The sequence below is a fragment of the Drosophila bipectinata genome, chromosome 2L (genome assembly GCF_030179905.1).
Source record: "Drosophila bipectinata strain 14024-0381.07 chromosome 2L, DbipHiC1v2, whole genome shotgun sequence".
In the NCBI taxonomy this organism is placed as follows: Eukaryota; Metazoa; Arthropoda; class Insecta; order Diptera; family Drosophilidae; genus Drosophila; species Drosophila bipectinata.
In genome coordinates this window covers 6,454,472-6,468,260 of record NC_091736.1, presented here as the reverse complement: position 1 = coordinate 6,468,260, position 13,789 = coordinate 6,454,472, and the positions used below count along the sequence as shown (strand labels likewise).

Sequence of the window (13,789 nt, the reverse complement as noted above, 5' to 3'; positions counted from 1 at the left end):
GGTGGGTGGTAGCTAGCTGGTGAAAATTGCCAAAGTTGGCAAGCTTATTTATTAATATTTCAACACCAGTTCGGTTGGGGGGGGCAACTCCCAACCCATTCCCAACCCAGTCCTTGCAAATCAACAAGTGTTTGTTTTGCTTTTGAAAATTGCATTTTCATTCGACTTCTTCTTGCGGAAATGTATGCCAAAAAAGGACCTGGGCAGGAAGGATATGGCCAGGGAGGAGGTTTCTCCTTCCTTGTAAACAAGAAAAAAAAAATAAAGAGCTACGAAAACATTTCAGTTCTTGTGGAACTTTCGAAAGTTGCAACTTATCTGTTGTTGCTTATATTTCTTTATTTTTTTTGGGGGGGAGAGCACAAAAGTTTCTTCTTAAGCCATGTTAACCACACACATTCGCACCACAGAGGGTTAAGAGGCTCTGCTCTTGCGCTCATGTGTACGAGTAGTATCTTGCTGCCTGAAAAGTTGCAACTCGAACTGGTTTTTCCACTTTGGCCAAAGCAATTTGGGGCTCGCTGCATAAAAACGCATAAATGCTGCTGCAGAAAAGTTGTCTTTTTTTTTCGTGTGAGACCCACGACTTGCAGATACAACTTGTATCTCACCGAAACTCCTCGACTTTAGTGAGACTAGCGACTCTTGCCTCTTTTCTCCAAAAAAGAGAGATGGAGATTCTTGTTTCTTTGGCACGCATCTTATGAGTGAGTCTCCCCCCTCTTGGTTCGACATTTGTTGCTGCCACTTTTCCGCATTGTCATGCAAAAGTTGTAATGAAATAACGGTACAAGAGAGCTGTAGGTAGATATAGGTGTCCACATCTGCTGGTGGCATACCTTCCCTCTACCTTCTTGCGAAAAAAGACAGCTGCAACATGCGATTTTCTCTTTACTTAACCCACTACTGGCTGTGGGTTCTTGTTGCCATTTTTCTTATAATTTATTCAGGGGTCTTGTCCTATATAGGCACTATATTCTTGATTTATTTGTTATTATAGGAAGGTATAACTAATCTCCTCTATTGGGTTAAATGTGCCACTTAAATGTTGTCACGTTTCTTGTTTTCTTAACCCCCGTACACACTGTCTCTTAACATTTGTGATTTCTTGGTATTCTTGGCCCAGGAGCTTACAACTTGGCCATCAATATATATTCCTCCGACTTGCAGACAACACACAAAAAACCAGTTTGCCGCACCTTAACCCGGCACCTCCTTGGGCTTGGGCCTTAAATTGCAATCTTCTTCCGATTCGTTGACTTTTGCTGTCTCAGACTTGGGTTGTCTTTTGTCCTTTCCTGCCAAGGATAAACGGGAGCGCCGTTTAAAACAGATAACATTCATTGTAACAGCAGCAGGCTGCATCCAGAAGTGACTCCTAGCCCTACTAGCCACCTCCTGGCCACCTCCTAGCTGCCCTTTTAACACCTCCTCCTCCTGGCCGTACCTTTTTGGAATCGTTTGGTTTGATTTTTTTGTATTTTTCTTAAGCTTTCTCTATCTGTGTGAGTCATAAGAAAATTATGTTGCATTTTATGGGCGCGGAGCTGAAGCAGTTGCAGTTTTTATCGACTGGATTCAGCAGCAGTTGGCAAGGACTAAAGATGTTGCACTGAAAGAAAATAGAAAGTTTTCTTAGAGAGTAGGAAGCTAACTTATCCTTTTCACTCTCAGTGCAAGGATTTTGTCGGCCAGTCCAACATAAAGACATTAAAGGCTTGAGATTGCGACTTTGGTGCAGTGCCAGGACAACAACCCGAGTTGCAGAGAAAGTCCTGAACACTGTATGTGATTTGCCATTGTTCTTGGCCTGGCCTGCAGAGGCTGCAGGCAAAATAATAAGACATAATTCCTAAGCTCCTGCTGTTGCTCGGTGTCCTGGTCCCAGGTCCTTTATCCTTTGGCATCTCTTCGCTGTGTCCTGTACACATTATGCATAACTCTGCAGATGTCTGTCTTTTGCTCTCCTCTGAGATTTCCTGTGTGGCATTAGCAACCTTAGAAGAATCACAAAAAGAGGCCCCTAATAAATAAAATCAATAAAATATAAATAATATTAATAAAAAATATTACTCTCTGTGTAACTAATTTCCAACTAAAATATCCACTAACTAAAAAAGAAAATGTTTCCAATTAAAATAAAAAATCTATGCCAACTTACAGTACATTGTAATCAAGTGCTTGAAGAGCGAAAGAGAAGGACAGTAATGGTGAAAAAGATATGGGATATGTGAGAGGGGGATATGCTATCTAGCTAGTGGTAGAGCGTAGGTATTTCTTACATTTTATGGCCAAATTCAATGCTGGTAATTAACTCTGAAAATCCAATTATGGCGAACTTTTCCAAAATCTGCCACCATATCAGTTGCTGTCTCTCTCTCGCCATGTCCATCGCCCCGTCTCTTTCGCTTGTGGCATGGTGCATGTGTGGCAAGGTATGTGTAGGTGTCTGTGGAAGTGTGAAGTTTCCTCGAAGTTGGGTGGTGTGTGGGCGTTGTTGCATTTATAAGTGATATGCAGAACATGCAATTAACAAGACCAAGTCTCCTTTTCTCTCTCTCACAGTACTGTCTCTGTTACCCATTTTCTCGGGTCTTCACGGAGGTTTCCCTTGAGGCAGCCACAAAACAGCTCACAGCTTGGGATAGGCCGCTCCAACCATGCCACATCCCAGTTTGCCCAGTTTCCCAGCCTTTTGCCCTTTTGTCTGTCATTGTTTCCATTTTAATATAATTCCCACGTCATAATTGCGTATTGTGTGGAAGCTTCACTTGGAAACTCCACAGTAGGTGTCGGCTAGTCACCTGTGTGCCTGACTGGGCTGTGAATTCTTGGCCAGAAGCTCCAAGAAAAGGCCATTGACCAAATGCACTAGTTGGTCTTTAAATCTTAACATTTTCAGGCCTGACTTGTAGTATGATTATTACCTTAATTCCTTAACTTTGCCAATTTCCGTGCTAATGTATACATTTTCATAAAAGTACATAAATAAAAAGTTGATTTCTTTCTTAACTTTGGCTCCATTAGCTTTTAGTTGAAAAAAGGAATATTCCTGAACGGAAATTGAATTTTTCAGCCCTTCTCTTGGGTCGACCATCAGTCGACTTCTTTTGGATTGCATATTATTTTTAATTTCCAGCAATTATAAGAAATTTTTCTTTTAACCTTCTTCTCTCTCTCTCTCTGAGAGCTCTCGGCAGGGTTCTGTAACGATAATTTAATTAGTTGCAAGTGGCTGCCGTTGGTTGGCCATTCGGCCGTATGCCCCATTAATTGCACTTAACATTTCCTGAATTCTTAATGTCCGACACTGAAGGCGGTGAAAATCGGAATCGAAAAAGTCAAGAAGCCTTGGACATGGGCTGTTTAAAGGTCTCAATTAATCGGGGATTGAATCTTAACTTTTTGGAGTTATTGGAGGCCTTAAGGATAACTCAATGCAACAACAATGCCCAGGTCTGGACAGGAGAGAACAACATCTGGCAATTTGCCTAAGTGCAGTGAGCTGAACCTCCTTCGGCCTTCGCCATCGCCATCGCCATCCTTACGCCGTTGTGCTCATCTAAAGTTTTTAATTAGAAACGCATCCTGCGAAAATGGACAGCACTAACTCTTCCTACCCTACCCTTTCCCTTTCTCTCTGGTAAGCAGTCAAGTGAAATGAGCAAAAGAAATGCGTTGACAACCAGGCCAAAAGAGCTCCACAAAAGTAACTTTAATGGCAGACAGAGACAGGCTAGAATAAATGAATGAAATGGGCACAACGCCGCCCGTTTCGCCAGGACCCAGATCGCAGGACTCTCGAACAAGAAACGAACGAAAGAACGAAACTTTTGACATAAATTCCTGGCCCAAAAAAAAAAACACAAGATAGAACTCTCGGGGCCAAGGCGAAAATGAGAAGTGATGCTGGCAGAGTTGCCACCTTGACGTGTGACGCCAGATCCTCTTTATCCATCGGATTAAATGGGGATATTTCAGACGAGTGCCAAATTAATTTTAATGCGATTTTCATGGGCCGCTGCTGCGTCGCATAACTTTGCGATTTTAACGACTATTGGCCCCTAATGCAAATGCAGAAAGAATAGCAGCGTTCTAGTCTTTAAACTTGGCCCAGACTAGGGCGTCTGGTTCTTTGGCACAAATACAAAAATTTATTGCCCCTCGAATACTTTTTTGTGGAGTGGCTTAAACGCCGTCTCATGCATATTTGATGCCAAATATAAAGCGGCTATAAATTCCACTCGAAATTTACGCACCAAAGTAAGAGTAATGCGCCAAGAGTCCCCAAAAAATAAAAGAAAAGCTGAAACCTTAACTGAAACGAAGCGAATCCATGGGATACGCGTGTGTGTTCAAGGTGCGCTTAAAGGTAGGCCATGTATCTCCAAACTTTGTCGTCCGGACTCTGGAGGAGAGTGTGTGGGTGGGTTTGGGTTCTAAGCATATGAAAAAGTTACTTGAAATTGTTTTCATTTTTTTTTTCTATCGAGTTGGTTTGCGTTGAGTTGTTGAGGTATAAACCCTCCTCGCACCCACAAACATACACCCACAATAATGCTTTATTAAGAATTAAACAAAAATTGTCCTTTGTTTTTGTTTTTAAACCGATTTCTTTTCGAAGGGGAGGGGGGCAGATGATGAAAATTTCATGAAAACTGAAAAGGTTCTTTGGCTTGAAAGCAAAGTAAAAAGTTATGATTTTTTTCTCTTTTTTGTATTTATGGAGCCTGAAAGTATGAGAAAGTTGCATTGTGTGGCGGTCAAGAATTTAAATTATTTATGGATGTAGGAATCGAAAGTCCTTTGAAAAGTTTACTTTTCTCTTCAATACTGATACTACATATACTTTTATTGTCAACCAGAAACTTTATTTATATTTTGTATTATTTTTTATCCTTCCAGCTCTGACAGCATTGAGCTCCTCGACCATCCTGGCCGACGAGTCGATCGACACACGCGAGAATGCCGACCTGACCCTCAAGTGTCGCTTTAATGACAAGTACGATTCGAATGATTTCTCCTTCTTCTGGACCCGTTCGATTGCGAATCCGGCCCAGTTCGATAACGTGGCCATTGGCGATGTGCAGTTGAGTTCCGGCTATAGGTGAGTAGTAATGGACATCAAATCCCAGTCCATGGCCATGATAATTGCGGGAATGGGACCAGCTTTGAGGGATGTTAAATGCTGCTGTCCATAAAGCTGATGTCGTTTATGGTTGTCCAGTGGTGGGGTCGTAAAGTGAAATTTTGTGGGAGAATCCTGCTAGTGGCAGGGTGGCTCTGTGTCCTTTTCTCTTTTGGCATTAACGGCATATCCTTCCCTTACCAAGTACAGTTTATCCTGGCAGCCAAAAGCAGAAGCAGCAGCAGCAGTAGCAACAGCAGCAGTTGGCAGCCATTTGTTAAGTTAATTAAATGTTTCACACTCCCCCACCTCCCCCACCAGTTAAAGCTCCAGGTCAAACCCATTCCAGACGACCTGGATAATGCGATTTATGCATGTGACTGACTGGGCTGGCAACTTAATTAAAATCAAGTTCTTGGCAATTTAAACAAATACCAGGCAGCCGAGAGTTAAGTCCGAACTTGGCCATAGTCATGGATACATCAATGGGCTTAACATCCCTTAAAGAGGGATTATTAAAATTTAAATATAACTTTAAAATATTTATATCATAAAGCTTGAATTATTTAGCAAGTATGGTAATTTATTTTCCTCCTCGTGACTCACGATTCGGCTTTAGTTTCCCCATCACTAGTTTCCAATGTTTCGGCTTAATCCTTAATGTCAACGCCGCGTGTTGCATGTTGAGACAATTATGAGCCTGCCACTCACAAGCCCATCTACACACATGGCCCATTGGTGTTTTTGTGTTTATGTTTCATTTTCATTACCTCCCTGGCCGCCCCCTTTTCAATTGTATTTTTATTTGCTTGGTGCCTGCGACTTCCGCTTCCTGTTGGCCGCCAGCTTTTTAATGTTCGGCTACTGCTGTACGGGTTTCTTTATGTGGCAACACATAAATTTTAAGTGCCAACTGTGCGGCACAGTCGTGCGACTTGTGGAAAGTGCAGCCCAGCCAGCGTTCCATTCCAACTCGTTGCGCTTCCGTTTCATTCCATTTCGTTTCATTCCGCAAATAAAATGGCCGCAAGCCAGCTTCTTCTAGAGGTCATAATATTTTAAAATTTAAAGATGCAGAGAAAAAAAAATTAAATATATTTTAAGAAAAAATAAAAATATATATCCTAAAGAACATACAACTATTTCTATGTACTTATATGTGTCTAAGTATAATAAAAGCAAATCAACAAATAGGAATAGGACAGCCCTAAGAGGCAATGAGGGGCCAAGAAATCGCGCAGCCTGCCAGGCAAATTGTAAAATATATTTTTACTGCAATTTGTGCCAAAAGCTAACAAGGATAAGGAAACAACAAGGCAACAAGGACACGAACAAAACCCAGCCCTAACCAGAACCTGGGCCACCAGGACACATGGCCCAAGGAGAGACAGAAGCGAGCCAAACCGGCCACATAATGAAGGCTGAGATAGTACCCTTACTCCTCCTGCCACGCCCCAGTCTCTGTCCCTGCTCCTTGGCTATATCTATATCTGTGCCCCATCTGTGCGGCAGCAAAAGTGAAATTACTGCAAATTTGCTGGCAATGCTAAAATACAAAAAACTGCAAAAAAAAGGAATTACACCATTTTTTCTTTGGGCCAAAATGTCGCGACGGGTCGAAAGACAAAAAAAAATGTCCAAAGAAACAGAAAGCTCACGGCTAATATTTCGCTGAACATTTAATTTAACGAGACATCGGGGGAATGCTCCGCTTTCAGAGATTGAGAAACAATGAGTGCGGCATTTGGAAGTCAACGCAATTGTCGGAGGATTCAAGGGGCCAGGGATCCGCAATCTCTCGGATTCCGAATTTCACTTGTGGGGTGATTCGATTACATACTTCAGGGCGAAAGTGTATTGTAAATCAGGACAAGGCATCTAAATATTCTGTTTTTACAAGGCTAATAATATGTCTCCAATATGTGGTGTTTTTGGTTTTTTTGAATATATGGAAGAAAGGATAAGAATTAGAGAAGATATAGCCATCGCTGTGGGCCATATACGAAAAAACCCCAATTTCAAGGGATCCCATCACAAAAAATGAACAAAAAATCTAAAATATATTTTTTCTAAGGATTTTGATGCAGAATGGTGGCAAATCGATCGAGAAATTGTTTAAGGTATTCTGCTAGAGAATCGGATGAGAATTGGGGAAGATATAGCCATCACTGTGGGCCATATAGGGAAAAACCCCCTTTTTCATGAAAAATGGACAAAAAATCTAAAAAATATTTCGTCTCAGGATTTTGATGCAGAATGGTGGCAAATCGACCCCGAAATCGTTTAAGGTACTCCGCTTGAGAATCGGATGAGAATTGGGGAAGATATAGCCATCGCTGTGAGCCATATAGGGAAAAACCCCATTTTTAAGGGATCCCATCATGAAAAATGGACAAAAAATCTAAAAAATATTTCGTCTCAGGATTTTGATGCAGAATGGTGGCAAATCAATCCAGAAATCGTTTAAGGTACTCCGCTTGAGAATCGGATGAGAATTGGGGAAGATATAGCCATCGCTGTTAGCCATATAGGGAAAAACACCATTTTTAAGGGATCCCATCACGAAAATAGACAAAAAATCTAAAAAATATTTCGTCTCAGGATTTTGATGCAGAATGGTGGCAAATCGACCCAGAAATCGTTTAAGGTACTCCGCTTGAGAATCGGATGGGAACTGCGGAAGATATAGCCATCACTGTGGGCCATATAGGGAAAAACCCCATTTTCAAGGGATCCCATCAGGAAAATTGGACAAAAAATATAAAAAATTTTTCGTCTCAGGATTTTGATGCAGAATGGTGGCAAATCGACCCAGAAATCGTTTAAGGTACTCCGCTTGAGAATCGGATGAAAATTGGGAAAGATATAGTCATCACTGTGGGCCATATAGGTAAAAACCCCATTTTCAAGGGATCCCATTAGGAAAAAACCCCTATGGGCAACTATATAAAATATTATCCGTATATATCGTATCCGATATTATCAACTAACATAACCTGCCAGCTAACTGCAAGGCTCCGCCTAAAGAAAGCTGTTCTTTCTTTTTTTCCTCTAAACTTTAAAGTAAAGTCTTCCCCCCTCGAAATTATCCTAATTTTTTTGTGGGTCTCCTCTTTGTTTTCCAACTCAGCCCAATAATTGGCGGCCGTTTAAATTTTTTCGCTGCCCTGCCATAAAAAATCAAAAAAAAAGAAAAAACTTTTTCAAAACTTGCCCAGAGGGATGACTTGGAATTGAGGACAACACGAAGGACCAAGCAGCAGCAACAACAAATCACAAATTGCAATACCAGATAGAAAATAGAAAAATAGAGGATAAAAATAAAAAATAAAACCCAAGACCTGCTGTGGATAAACTTGAAATTTTTGCACAACAAGAACATGGGGGCCTGGGGGCTTTTTACTTATTCCCCCGGAGTCCTTTTTGGTGGCGCTCAAGGACGCGTCCTTTCCCCCATTTTGGCTTGGCCACAATCCACAGCCCCTGCCCCACCTGCTGATTTAAGCCGCGAGCACCAAGAGGAGGGAGCAACTGGATAGGGATTCCCCAGAGTCGAGACTATGACGATGACTGCGCTTTGCCAGCAGTTTTTATAATTTGCACTTTTTTTTCTACGTCCACCCGAGCACGTGTCCTGAGAATTCCTGCTATCCCAGCTGCAAATGAGCAAGTCGCCAGAGACATGTCCCCAAAATGCAGAGATGGGATAGGAGACAGAGACAGGAAGCAGCTGGAAAAAAATGGTTCAACTAGCAAGGACTCGCGATGGAGGGTCTACAGAGAATTCTGTCAATTGGCTGTCCTCTACAGAGAGAAAAGTAACTTTTAAACAATTAAAAGCTTAACATAGAATGTGAAATTGACGTACAAATTTGCATTTATTAAGCGTGGAAGTGCCAGGAGCTTGAGAGTATAATTTAATTAATACTTGAGCTTGGTTGATTATTTTTCTGTCTGTAAATATTCCATTCCTACCCCCTATGGCGGTTTAGGATTATCCTTGTTAGCTTTTTAGAGATTTTAAGAGCAAGATTCCTGGCAGAAATTAAATTTTCTCACAGACGCATTCCTTTTTTGCGCTGCAGTGCGTTTTTTGGCGGTAATTAGCACACGAATGTAGTTCTGCTTCTGTCTAATAGGGCTTATCCCCAAGGCTGGCCAATAAAAATTGTCGAAGCCTCCGAGTCGGTGGAAAATGCGCAATACTCCCACCAAAAAGCAATTCCATCAAGTCTTCAGTCAACGGTCCACTTGCAGATTGACAAATGAGCTTCCCAAAAGTTTCTACCTCTCACTTTTCGATGGGAAATGGCTAGTGGGTAGTGGGTGGCATCTTGTTTGCCAATCTAATAAACTGCTGACTGACCAGCGTGGAAACGCCACGGATCCAGCGAAGCGCATTCAGCCGGCATCAATTTTCAGTAGTTGTCCAGGACAACGACGATGACGAAGACTGCCAAATAATCATCAGCATCAAGCTATTGAGAAAATTGTGAAAGAAAAAGTCCTAAAAAGAGGATACTGAAGTGGCCTTGAAATATTAAGACATTGACAAAACGAAGGCAACTAGAGAGGGAGGGAATTGAATGTCTGACAGAAGTAGAAAATTGCCAATCTCTTGAAAAGAAATGCTTCTCTATTTCTATGATTTAATATGAAAGTTAAAAATTAACATTTATTGACGAATAACATATGTGAGCATTAAAGAATTTTTATTAAAAGCTTTGAACATATGTGTACACTCGAATCAATTGAATTAAATGAAATATGGAAATCGAACGAAGGCAGCGAATTGACTGAAATGCCATTTAACAAAATCAATTGCCATAAATTCGAAAAGTTTGTCGGCCCCAGCCATTAAATCAAAAATGTCACACACAAATTACGAGAAGATAAATCGAATTTACGTAGAAGGCCACCCTCAGATATGTAGTTTAAACAAACACTAGAAATCGATGTTTGTTTTCGGTTCTGGCTGGGAAATCTATTTATTTGACTAAACAACAAATCAAATAACTGTGAGAGTGTCTAGCCTAATCACAGGCCATCTTCCATTTTCCAATTATAAACAATTTTTTCAATTAATTTCGGTTTTAGGGCCGAAGAAACCCCTCAGAGCCTAATAGTCCAACACATAACAATAACAATAAGGTAAACACACAGAGTTGTGCTGGAAAATTACATTACTTTTTTCTCCTGTTTACCTTTCACTTGGGTACAGCCTGAGCTGAGGTGCCAGGGCACAGGACCCAGGAGCCAAGGTTCTTATTGGAAAATTGTCTAGGAAAAATATGCAAACATTTATTCGAACGTTGATTTTATTTATGTTGTACCTACCGCCCACCCTACTTGTCGCCGGCGTCGTCAAATATTACCATTTCGTATTTATTTATATTGCGAGCGTTTAAAGTTTGGCCACCTGCGGGCAGAAAACAGGAAACGAATCAAGGACAAGAGTGGGAAAATCCAATATTAGCACAATTAGTGATGGCAGCTGAGGGGGCGGGGCAGCCTGCAACTTTTCAAATAAAAATAAATTGATTTCTGGCCAAAAGAAGAATGTAAATTGAGGAGAAATCTGGAAAATTGATTAACTTTTCTGTTTTTCAGACTCGACTTTCATCCGGAGCGCGGTATCTACGATCTCCAGATCAAGAATGTCTCGTACAATCGAGATAATGGTCGCTTCGAGTGCCGCATCAAGGCCAAGGGAACTGGAGCGGATGTCCATCAGGAGTTCCACAACCTCACCGTTCTGACGCCACCCCATCCACCCGTGATCTCGCCCGGAAACATAGCCGTGGCCACCGAAGACAAGCCCTTGGAGCTGACCTGCAGCAGTATTGGCGGTTCTCCCGATCCCACCATAACGTAAGTTTATATTTCAATTATTTTTAATTTTTAATTAAATATTTAAATCACCTATAGTTGGTATCGCGATGGTTCCAATTCCCCACTGCCATCTACTGTGCTGAGGGGCGGCACCAAGGATCAGCCCACAAATGCCACCTTGACGATAACTCCTCGCCGGGAAGACGATGGAGCCAAGTACAAGTGTGTGGTGAGGAATCGGGCCATGAACGAGGGAAAGCGTCTGGAAGCCACTGCCACTTTGAATGTTAACTGTAAATAGAATTTTTATTAAAATTTGTTGCATTTTTGGTATAATCTTAAAGGCCCTTTCTGAAAGAAGATCCCCCCACATTTCACCATTCCCCTGATAATCTTGGCCACCACTTGAGGATCATTAATAATTTCCTCATAAAGGCACACCCTAGCTCTAGTTGCAAGAAATATTCCCATAAATAACATCGCTTGACCATTGCTAATTAGAAACTTTGAACGGGGAGAGTCTCTGTCTGAAGTTTTGAGGGAGATATGTATACACTCCTATTCCAGATGGAGTCATCCATCCGTCCACCAAGCTTGACCTTCTCCATCCACTGCCCTCCAAATTGGAATCACTTAATTGGCATGCTCTGTGGCAATTACAATTACGAGTATAATGCAACACCATCTGAACATTAGCATAATGAAGGAAGGAGGAGACAATGAACACTCGACGTTTAACCCCTGGTTGGGTTTTTTGTGTTTAACCCCTAAATCCCCCTCCCACAAAGCTCCCTCTTAAAATGCACATGACACATTTAGTTTAAATGCCGCTGCCGGGCCCAGTCAGAAACTAGAAACTATTTAGATGCAACCGGCAACTGGCAACTAGCAACTAGCAACACCGACTATCGCATAATCGCATATATCTTTTTTTTAAAAAGCCAACAAAGCCAAAAGCACAATAAATTACAAACACGATTGCGAATGCGAATACGAATGGTGACCTGCTGCTGACTGAACGCAAGTAATTAGAATAGAAATTTATGTGCCACTCGTAGTAGTTGTTGTTGCAACAAGTGGCAAAGGATGGTGTGTTGTATGTGTATGCCTGTGTGTGACCTGCTAGCTGTTAACGCTGGCTATTAGGGCTAATCAAAAGGCAAATAAAGTGAAATATTGCCCCGGTCCCTTTCATGGCGAAGCAATCGAGTGTTTCGACCTAAACCTACCAAAACACTAAGAAAAAATGAGTTAAAAGTTAAAAAAAAAAATATTTGAAAAAATAAAAGATTAGATTAGAATATTATTAAAAATAAAATCCAAAAAAGAAAAGCTTTCTAAAATCCCAGAGTATTAAAGAAAAACCTTCTAGCTCTTTTATTTCTATAATTTTTCTCTCAGTTATTCTCTCACTTTATAGCCTGGTTGTGGTACCTTTAGCCATGGCTATTAACTGTGTAATTAATTCAAAAACACAACACACAAACGTGGCTCTAATGGCCAAGCTATAAGTATTGGAGCTGGCCTCAGTGTTTGTATTTGGTCTGGAATTAGACGAGCGGGCAGAAGACGGCACTAATTGCGATAGAAAATAACTATACAGAACTAGAGAAATAATCGAAAAAATAAAGTATAAAATTTAAAACTTAAATTAAAGTCAACCCACATAGCGTATGAGTAATGCCACCTACTGAAAGCAAAAACCCTATACTAGATAGTTGACCCAATGCTAATTAACCGCCTCTTCGATTGGCAACGCATTTCCTATGCACTTCAAACAGTGCCACGCCCACTTAATATAAATGGGAGGCTATGGAGGCTAAAAAAAAATACAAACATGTCTAAAATATAGGTCGCTGTGGTTTAATTAGCTGCCTCAGGGCCACGCCTTGCAACGCCCTAATTTGCATGTATGCCACATTAAATAAATTTCAATAGATCGAGGCCTCAAATTCATTATGTTTATCTAATGTGTTTAGTCAATCGACAAACGCAAAAATGTTTAATTAGGAAAATACTAGTGTAGAAGGACTACGAACTGAGGGGGGGGGGGAATAAAAGGCCATGAAACCACAAAGTAAATTTCGACGGGGATTTGTAAATTGTAAATGCTTATTAATTGCCAGCATTTGGATTTATTTTGGGCTTAGTTTGAAATAAATTTCAAAAGAGGTAGGGACTCTGAACAGGAACCACAGTAATTGCAGGAAAAATACGGAAAAAGGAAGACATCCAAGAAAGGATATGTGAACTCTGATTGTGGCTAAAGGATTTTCCACTTGCGGTCGGTCGGAGAGACCTTCTCTCACCTCCGGTTTCCCCGGCTAGTAATGCGTTTTTAAACAAGCACAACCCGTAGCCCCGGAGTAGATCAAACAGGGAAATGATGTCCTGTCTGTATCCTGTGTCCTGTGTCCTGACCTCTTCCTTTCTGCCAAGCCTTCAGGCATTTTGCGGTTGCTGCTAGCCAGAAATCCACAGGGACAAATATAGACCCAAGTAGAAGCCCCCAAGGTGCCAAGGGAAAACTAAGACCTACACAAAGAAAATCAATGAAAGCTTTTCCATAGAAAAGAAGAAAAAGGATTTCATGAGAAATATCAAATATATCCTTTCTCACAGTGCAAGGAGCAGAGACAGTCGAGTGAGGGAACCTTTTCTGGTTTTGTTTGTCTAGCCAACAGTTGAGCTCTGAAATTAAATCAAAAGCAATTTAATTGAAATCAGCAACAGGGATGAGCAGCAAAGCCTCTCCTGTGCGGAGTGCTATCCTGCTGGATATCCTTTCTCACTTTGATTTACGTTGGGCAATAAAAATTCACTTTTCCC

General features: G+C 41.2%; 1 protein-coding gene across 2 annotated transcripts in view; it reads left to right on the top strand.

The window, feature by feature from the left end:
* Positions 1 to 13,789, top strand: part of ed (hemicentin protein echinoid) — a 76,275-nt gene that overhangs the window by 30,964 nt on the left and 31,522 nt on the right. For both annotated transcript variants that reach the window (XM_017233387.3, XM_017233388.3), the window contains exons 2-4: positions 4,906 to 5,107; positions 10,739 to 10,999; positions 11,057 to 11,253. In XM_017233387.3, coding sequence (XP_017088876.2) covers positions 4,906 to 5,107; positions 10,739 to 10,999; positions 11,057 to 11,253 — 660 coding nt within the window. The remainder of the gene's footprint in view (positions 1 to 4,905; positions 5,108 to 10,738; positions 11,000 to 11,056; positions 11,254 to 13,789) is intronic.